This window comes from Lucilia cuprina, chromosome 3 (assembly GCF_022045245.1).
Source record: "Lucilia cuprina isolate Lc7/37 chromosome 3, ASM2204524v1, whole genome shotgun sequence".
NCBI classification, from domain to species: domain Eukaryota; kingdom Metazoa; phylum Arthropoda; class Insecta; order Diptera; family Calliphoridae; genus Lucilia; species Lucilia cuprina.
In genome coordinates, this window is record NC_060951.1 from 3,037,709 (window position 1) to 3,047,975 (window position 10,267).

General features: G+C 29.0%; 2 protein-coding genes across 2 annotated transcripts in view; one reads left to right on the top strand and one right to left on the bottom strand.

Moving 5' to 3' along the window:
- Window positions 1-10,267, bottom strand: part of LOC111682524 — a 36,301-nt gene that overhangs the window by 13,971 nt on the left and 12,063 nt on the right. The gene's annotated exons all lie outside the window — the stretch shown is intronic.
- On the top strand, window positions 3,948-6,050 carry LOC124418721 (putative gustatory receptor 98b). The gene is made up of 4 exons (XM_046945915.1): window positions 3,948-4,230; window positions 4,447-4,665; window positions 5,688-5,764; window positions 5,826-6,050. Exons 1-4 carry the CDS (start codon window positions 3,948-3,950, stop codon window positions 6,048-6,050), a joined length of 804 nt encoding a protein of 267 aa, XP_046801871.1.

The following is a 10,267-nucleotide window of genomic DNA, read 5'->3' on the forward strand; positions in this document are numbered from 1 at the left end:
CTAGTCTATAGTCTAGTCTATAGTCTTGTCTATAGTCTAGTCTATAGTGTAGTCTATAGTGTAGTCTATAGTGTAGTCTATAGTGTAGTCTATAGTCTAGTCTATAGTGTAGTCTATAGTCTAGTATATAGTCTAGTCTTTAGTCTAGTCTATAGACTAGTCTATAGTCTTGTCTGTAGTTTAGTCTATAGTCACGTGTATAGTCTATAGTCGGGTTTTTAGTTCTATAGTCTAGTCTGTAGTCTAGTCAATAGTTTAGTTTCAATATCAATAGTCAATAGTCTAGTTTATACTAGTTCATAGTCTTAGTCCAATATATCGTCTAGTCTGTGGTCTATTCTATAATCTAGTATATAGTCTAGTCTATAGTCTTGTATATTATCTATCTCAGTCTTAACTATGGCATATATTCTGTTGATTTGGTTCCACTGTTTACAGTCATATATTTGTTGTAATTTTTTCTTGTTTTCTTGCTCTAGTTGTTGTTTCTTTTTGATTATTTTAAATCACATGCAACAGCAGCAGTAACAACAATTGCTAAAACAACCCTGAACATTGTAAAAAAATCATCATTCTCATAGTATTTGCATGACTATTTCATGATAAGGATATATTTTTCTATATTATTTTTTATTTCCTTTATAATTCAAGCAAAAGTCTTTTTACAAGGCAAACATGCTCGGAAGACATTTTCCTTATAATATTTGTCATTTAAAATACACACCAACATGTTGGTCTTGTGTAAAAATACGTGTACAGAAGTGTAAACATACACCGGATGTGAAAATGAAAAAAAAGAAACACACAAACACATTCACACATATGATTTTAGGCAACAACACAAAACTGTTTAGAAATGCAAAGTGATTTGAATGTAACAGTTAGAGACACAGTAGTAACAATAACAAACAAGAAACCAAAGCAATAACAACATAGAGGGAGGAAGAGAGTAAATAAGTATAAGTTAAACAACTGCATAAACATGTAACCAAACATGTCGGATCATATTTAATACTAATACACACACAAAACTAACAAATAAATATACACACAAGGATACACACGTAAACAGTTTGTTATGTTTATATATTTTCATATGTAATGCAGAGCAGGATGTATCATATTACTTTTCATTGCATGTTTAAAATGGTTAAGGTTTTAAATCTTCAATTTTTTTTCTATTCTACCAACCTACAGATTTTCTACATTTATTATTTTCCGGTAAAGAAGAAAATTGCATTTTTTTGTGTTTCCTGTTACAAAAAAAACACTTACACACAAAATAGAATAGCAGGGTGGCATCATGATAATCATACAACAATGATAAGAAAATATTGCAAAAATGTATAAAGAAAACTTAAAAAAAAAGAAAATCATACAAAATTGTAAACGAAAAATATGAAAAATAGTTTGACATGTTTATGTTACAAAGCAAAAAAAGAAAACCTATGAATGTTCTTACACTTACATACATTTATAAATATATAGCCATATATGCATGTATGCATATAATAATGTGACAGGACATGCAAATAAGAAAATATCCTTACTACCTTGTCTCTTTATTTATCTATCTTTTTTTTCAACTTAAAAAGTTGTATTGCGAGTCTTTTCAAATTGGAAAGGCAACAACTGCTTAAAATGGCAGCAAATATGTATACGTGTGTGTGTTTGTGTGCGTATAGGTATTGGTATATATGAGTGACAATAATTCATGTAAATGCTGTTTTAGTGAACGACGAGAAGGTGAGCGCAATCCGTGTATAAACTTTACTCTATTCTGAAGCTAATTCTGTTCTATTTTAGGTTTAGTTCAGTTATAGTTTAGGTTAAGTTCAGTTCTAGTTCAGTTGTAATTTAGTTCTAGTACAGTCCTTGTTCAGTTGTAGTTCTTGTTCTGTTCTTGTTCTGTTCAGTTGTAGTTCTTGTTCTGTTCTTGTTCTGTTCTTGTTCTGTTCTTGTTCTGTTCTTGTTCTGTTCTTGTTCTGTTCTTGTTCTGTTCTTGTTCTGTTCTTGTTCTGTTCTTGTTCTGTTCTTGTTCTGTTCTTGTTCTGTTCTTGTTCTGTTCTTGTTCTGTTCTTGTTCTGTTCTTGTTCTGTTCTTGTTCTGTTCTTGTTCTGTTCTTGTTCTGTTCTTGTTCTGTTCTTGTTCTGTTCTTGTTCTGTTCTTGTTCTGTTCTTGTTCTGTTCTGTTCTTGTTCTGTTCTTGTTCTGTTCTTGTTCTGTTCTGTTCTGTTCTTGTTCTGTTCTTGTTCTGTTCTTGTTCTGTTCTTGTTCTTTTCTTGTTCTTTTCTTGTTCTTTTCTTGTTCTTTTCTTGTTCTATTCTTGTTCTATTCTTGTTCTGTTCTTGTTCTATTCTTGTTCTGTTCTTGTTCAGTTCTTGTTCTGTTCTTGTTCTATTCTTGTTCTGTTCTTGTGCTATTCTTGTTCAGTTCTTGTTCTGTTCTTTTCTTATTCTGTTCTTATTCGGTTCTACTTTAGTTCTAATTCATTCCTACTTCAATTTTAGTTTTTACCTAGTGCTGTTGTAGTTTATTTCTAGTTTCCTTAGCTATGGAAATTGATGTTGGTACACCTTCCCAATTTTTTATTCTTAACATTGACTACCATCTACAAACATTTTGCATATGAATTGTATATTAAGTTTTGTGTTGGTTATTTATGCATTTCTTATACAGTTGTTTTTTTTCTAGTCTCTTTATTCCTTTTTTTTCTTTATTTTAGTACAAGGTGTCTCATATTCAAAATATGCAAAAACTATGTTGTATGCAAAAGAAACCTCAACAAAATTGTTTTTTTTTTTTTTTTTAGGAAAATATTTTGCATGCAAAGTGTATTTTGTAAATATTTTTTGTCAGAAAATTGTCAACAGAAACGATTTTTATTTTTATTTTTTTTACTTACTTAGTCTTACTGTTAGAAAATAACATTGGAATTTAATGGCTTAAAAACGGAAATATTTTTAAATAACTATTTTAAAAACAAACAAAGATATTTAGAAATAGAATTAAATAGTTTTGTTATATCAAGCATTATATAAAGTATTAAAATTTTTTACTTACTCATTTCCTAATAAACCCTTTAAAATTGCTTTATAAACTAAAAATTACATAATAAATTAATAACGTATGGGTAATATTAATTTTGTAATTATCACAATGGATTTTTTTAATTTGTTTGTAAGATAAATATCATAGTAACAAAACAAAACTTCAATGAACAATTTGCCAACACAATTCATTATTAATTGGACAGGTGACTGCTAGAACAGAACAATAACAGAACAAGAACAGAACAAGAACAGAACAAGAACAGAACAAGAACAGAACAAGAACAGAACAAGAACAGAACAAGAACAGAACAAGAACAAGAACAGAACAAGAACAGAACAAGAACAGAACAAGAACAGAACAAGAACAGAACGAAGCTCGAATGGAACTGGAACAAAACTAATACAGAACAGAACTAAAAAAGAACTAAAACAGAACTAGAACAGAACTAAAACAGAGCTAGAACAGAACTTGAACAGAACTAGGACAGAACTAGAACAAAACTAGAACTTAACTTTAGAGGATATTGTAGCCATATTTTTTGTAATTTCAGTTGGCTTTAGCCGCATTATTATCGTTAAGTTAATATTACTCATACGCCTAATGTACTTTTGAAATTGCTTTAACTTGTCAAATAAAGATTAAAATCTTAAAAAACACTTTAACATTAAACAACTTGACAATAATTTACATTATTTCTTAGAGAGTTGTTGAACGTTTTAAATTTACAATCAAATGAGCGGATACATGGAAAGTGGTATTTTATTAAAAGAATTAAAAATATACCAATGGATTTTTTGCATATTTGGTGTAAATTTTCCACCATTTTTAATCTATCGCCAAGAGAAAGATATTAAATATTATATAGTACTGTTAGTATACTTAATATATAGTCTAATGCTTATAGCCTGCGCTATATGGATCACCTATAAACACAATTATATAGTTTCAAAACTTACGCAAGCACACAATCTAGACTTTTTGACAAAACTAATTGCTTATATACATAACATTGCCCTGATCATTTTACAATTATCAATAAAATATAAAAGCTGGTGCTGTAATAAAAATCTTGTGGAAATTTTGCAATTTATTAACAAACTGGATAATCAAATGCTGAGCAAATTCCCCCATATGCTAAAGCCTCAAATGCTGCGAAAACGTTTATTCTTAACCACTGGTCTAAGCTCAATTATTTTATTAATATTTATTGTATATTTAAATTATCATTTAATATCTAAAAAAATGTTGCTATTGGATAATTTATTGCTATCATTTTTAATGATGTCTCTGCAACTTAAATCTCTGGAATATGGTATTTATCTACAAATAATATATATATTTTTAAAACATCTACTTAGAAATATAAAAGAACTCAAGGAAAATATTGTTAAAGAACCCAATAGAAGAGTAAGTTTAGCTAGAATCTATTCAAAAACTTTGAAACAAAATCAAATTGATTTAATGGAAATATGGACTTTAGCTAATAAACTGGAGCAATATTTTGCATGGCCTATTTTACTATTATTCTTTTACAATGGTATTGATATATTGACAACCACAAGCTGGGCCTATGTGCAATATGTATATGAGACAAGATTGATATATCAAATATGTAAGTAGTTGTATATTATGTATTGAAAAAAGTATAGACTACAGACCAGATTATTGACTGCACCATAGACCAGAGTAAACTGTAGACTAGATTATAGACTGAACTATGGTCTAACCTATAGACTAGACTGTAGACTGGACTATATGCTAGACTAATCTATAGACGCGATTATATATTACTCTATAGAATAGATCAAAGACTGTACTAGAGACTGGACTATAAACAACAGTATAGACTAGACTATTAACTACTGTATATACTAGACTATAAACTAGACTGTAGCCTAGACTATGTATTAGACTACCGACTATAGACTACACCATTTATTGGAATAAAGATTAGTTTATAGCAAGGTATAGATGGAATATTTCCTTGAATATAGATAATAGACTGGACTAGTGACTTCACTATAGACTACATTATAGACTAAAGAATAGACTAGACTACATAATAGATAATAGACTATACTAGAGAATAGACTATATACTAACCATTACACTAAACCATAGACTGGACAATAGTTAAGATTATAGTCGAGAATTAAGACTAGACTGGACTATAGGCTAGACTTTAGACTAATCTAAAGACTAGACTATATACTAGACTAGAGTATAGATTAGACCGTAGACTAGACTATAGATTAGACTATAGGCTAAACTATAGAATATGCTAGAACACATACTACACTACAGACTAGACTAAATACTAGAATACATACTAGACTATAGGCTAGAGTATAAACTAGACTATAAAATAAGCTATTGCCTAGACTATAGACTAGACAATAGACAAAACTATAGACAAGCCTATATACTAGACGATAGATTGGACTATAAACTAGACTATAGAGTAAACTATAGACTAGACTATAGACTATATTATAGGCTAGACTATACACTAGACTACAGATTACAATACAGACTAAAGTCTAGACCATAGACAATACTTAAGACTAATCAACAAACTAAAATTTGGACTGAATTAGCAAGCTTTTTGAGTTTAATTTAATATGTACTTTTTAGTTCGTTTAACTTTCATTGGTGTGCTTTTGAGCAACATGTTGTTACTAAGTTATTTAGCACAAAAATGTATAAATGAGGTGAGTTAGATTTCAAAGTGTTTCAAATTATACGATCTCTTTTAAAATGTTTTCATTTTAGTATAAAAAATTTTCTCAATTATTGAACAACTTCCAACTGTATCCTCATGATAAAGAAATTATCTTAAACGTTAGAGAATATTCATTACAATTGATGCATCAACGTTTGAAATTCTCCTGCAGTGGGTATATGAATATTGATCTTAAGAGATGTGGTAAAGTAAGAGAATTAAGTTTTAAAAATTTTGCAGTTTTAGATATTGCAAATTGCATTTTTTTACTTTAGGTTACTTTGATCATTTTAGTTTATATCACAATTTTAGTGCAATTTAAACTAAGCGATGTTAGTGAGGGAGCTGTAAGAGCCACTAAATTTATATTTGGTAAATATTAAGAGAAACTTTAGAAAAATGTTTTAATTATTATTATTATTTTTGTAAATATTCAATAAAGTAATATGGTGACGTATGATTAATATTAATTACTAACTAGTTGTTCAGCAGGTTTGTTTGTTATAGAGAACCTCACTAATATTTAACTAGCATTTAATTTTATTTAAAGTTTCAGGTTATTAACGTCTTTGACAAAAATTTAATAAAATTCTTAACATCATGTTATCTTTTACATTTATAACGCACAAAGGATATGGACTCGCCTGCAAACAAACTATATACATATGTATGTATGTACAAACAACAGACACTTAAACACAACACTGTATGAGTAGTTTGTAAACATTTTATTTTATTTTCTCAAACTCTTAACCTAATAGTATTACGAGTAGCAATAATAGCGACAGGAGACCGACTACATTTTGTAGTTGCAAAGGTTAAAGGCTGAGGAGTAACATATTTTGTAAAAGAAGTGCATAAAGCAAACAAAGTCGACAAAAAATTTAAATGTAAACACTAGTTATTCATTTAACAACTCTACATACAATAATACTTAACAAACACGTTTATACAGTCAAACACACCTTATATTGTTATAAACTTCCTACTTTTACTACCCCTCTTACAATTATTCTCCCTTGAAAATGTTAAATATGTAACAACATGTTAAAACATAAAACAACACACAAACTTGAAACGTTATTTCCATGTAACATACATATAACGGTGTTTATAGCGAGATAGAGAGCAAGAGAGTTTACATATGCTATTTGTATGTTTTTTTTGTGGCTATATTTTTATGCTGTATAGTGGTTTTGTTCTGCGTGCATGCCTCAGCATGTTTTCTGTTTTATTTCACTCTTAGCCACGTCTAGTCTCATGTACTTGCTGTGGCAAATGTGTATTGTAATTTTGTGTCATGTTTAACATGTTCATCTATAGTACTATTGTTTGCTAATTAACTGCGATATGCAAAACAAAAAAGTTACAACAAACTGGACAATCAGTTTTGTTTAATTTTGTCAATTTAATGCAGCATATCAAAAACTACTGTATACATTAGTCCGATATCTATAACTGTTAGGTAAGACTATAAATTAGACTATAGAATAGACTTTAGACTATACTATAAACTACACTATAGGCCAGACTATAGAATTGACTATTGACTAGACTACAGACTAGACTAAACTCTAGACTATAGACTAGACTATAGACTAGACTATAGACTAGACTACAGACTAGACTATAGACTAGACTATAGACAAGACTATAGACTAGACTATAGACTGGACTATAGACTAGACTATAGACTGGACTATAGACTAGACTATAGACTGGACTATAGACTAGACTATAGACTGGACTATAGACTAGGCTATAGAGTAGACTATAGACTAAACTATAGACTAGACTATAGACTAGATTATAGACTAGACTATAGACTAGACTATAGATTAGGCTATAGAAGACTATAGACTAGACTATAGACTATGCTATAGAATATACTATAGACTAGACTATAGACTAGACTATAGACTAGGCTATAGACTAGACTATAGACTAGACTATAGACTAGACTATAGACTAGACTATAGACTAGACTATAGACTAGACTATATGCTAGACTATGCTATAGAATATACCATAGACTAGACTATAGACTAGACAAAAGACTAGACTATAGCTTAGACTATATACTGGATTATGGATTAGGCTATAGACTAGATTATAGACAAGACTATATACTAGACTATAGACTACACTATAAACTAGACTATAGACTAGACTTTAGACTAGACTATAGACTTGACTATAGACTAGACTATAGACTACACTATAGACTACACTATAGACTACACTATAGACTAGACTATAGTCCAGACCATAGACCAGACTATAGACTACACTTTAGAAAATACTATAGACTAGACTATAAGCTAGACAAAAGACTAGAGTATAGCCAAGACTATAGACTACACTATAAGCTAGGCAAAAGACTATACTATAGACTAGATTATAATATAGACTAGACTATAGACTAGACTATAGAATAGACTATAGACTAGACTATAGACTAGACTACAGACTAGACTATAGACTAGACTATAGACTAGACTATAGACTAGACTATAGACTAGACTATAGACTAGACTATAGACTAGACTACAGACTAGACTATAGACTAGACTATAGACTAGACTACAGACTAGACTACAGACTACACTATAGACTAGAATATAGACTAGACTATAGATTACATAAAAGACCAGACTATAGGCTACACAAAAGACTAGACTATAGACTAGACTATACACTAGACTATAGACTAGACTATAGACTATACTGTAGACTAGACTATAGACCAGACTACAGACTAAACTGTAGACTAGTCAATAGACTAGAATATAGACTAGTTTTCTCAACTAACTATTGTTTATCTCGTCTATTATCTGTGTCGATAGGATTTCTTTTTGATAACTAGAAAAATTTTACAATTTATGACCAACTTTAGTTTAAAAGAGCCGTTTACATTAACATTTTTTTGAAATAAATCAAAAGTTACCTATTTTTTATAAATTCTACACAATCTGTTCTAGTTCTAATGATTTACAATAACAAACTTGATTGATTTTATTGCTTTTCAATTGATTTACTATATTAGCTCTAAATAAACATTCATCATACGCCCTGTATTCTAGATTTTTTGCAAATAACTTAATTAATATTAATCATACGTCTTAAAAGATTTATATGTGATTTATTTTTCTACAAACAATTACAAATAAATGACATTCCGTGAGGATTTAAAAACAAACCTGTGTGATAGCGGTATTTTTGTAAGCAATTGTGGGAATAAATTCTTAAAGAAACAACTGTAAGTTGTCTTTTAAGCCCAACCTTATTTTTTTTGTCATATAAAAATGCCGGTCAGGTATTTTAGTACACCTTTAATTATTTCACTTTAGTTGTGTTATTGTTGTTTTTTTATGTATAAATTAATTTATTGCCTGTTGGTTGTAGGTAAAAAAGAAAACACTTAAACAATGCTATGAATTTTTAATGAGTTGCACTTTTTTTTGTAATTTTTTCCATTTTTATAATTAAATTAATTTCCAATTAATTATTCAATATAATATAAATGTTACAATTTTTTAGCAGCAATACACAACAACAAAAAATATTCACTTTTAATTTAATTTTTTAATTATTTTAACCATATAAATGGTTAATTATTTTTTTTAACTAATAAGTTAATTTTTTAATTAAAAATTAATAGAAAATTTCTTTGTAATTTTGCGTTCAACATTAAGTGTCAATGTTGCTGCCATTACTAGCCGGACAACTGTTGTTGAGGTCTGTTGACAAAAAAAACAGTTATTTTACTGTTAAAAGGTTGTTGCTTTTTGTTGTTGTACCCCAAAAAAGTTATATATATATAAAATTATTGGCTTAATTGTTTTTTTTTTTTTTTGTAGTATTAAGACCAACCTTTTTAATGTTTATTGAATTTTGTTGAAGTTTTCCAGTTTTTCTGTTTGCCATTTCTATGTAATCAATATGACCTCTTGTATATAAAAATATGTATTTTTTTGCTTCTTTTTCTGTATCTAGTGCCTGTGGCGTTTAATTTATTAAATATATATTTTTTTAAGTAACAATTACAATATAAGCCTTTTTTCGAGTGCAAAAGGATAAACACATACGAACGAGTTGGACTTATATAAATACATAATAAGACACACATATACATATTTAAACACTCATACTCTTTTAAATATTTCACTTTGACACCCTGCTTGGTGACAACTAGTTGAAAATTAAACACCCAGTGGGTTTTAATTGGTACCCTACTAGTGTTAACTATGGACCAGACTATATATTAGACTTTAGAATAGACTATAGATTAGAATTTAGACTAGACTATAGACCAGCCTATAGACTAAAATATGACTAGATTATAGACTAAACCATAGAGTAGACTATAGACTAGACCGTAGAATATAGACAAGACTATAGACTAGACTATAGACTAGGCTATAGACTAGACTATAGACTAGACTATAGACTAGACTATAGACTAGACTATAGACTAGACTATAGACTAGAC

Coding starts and splice junctions, on each gene's coding strand:
- LOC124418721 (XM_046945915.1), top strand. CDS start 3,948: ATGCTTATAGCCTGCGCTATATGGATCACCTATAAACACAATTATATA. Junction 4,231..4,446: donor ACGTTTATTCTTAACCACTG/GTCTAAGCTCAA, acceptor ATATTGTTAAAG/AACCCAATAGAAGAGTAAGT. Junction 4,666..5,687: donor AAGATTGATATATCAAATAT/GTAAGTAGTTGT, acceptor TGTACTTTTTAG/TTCGTTTAACTTTCATTGGT.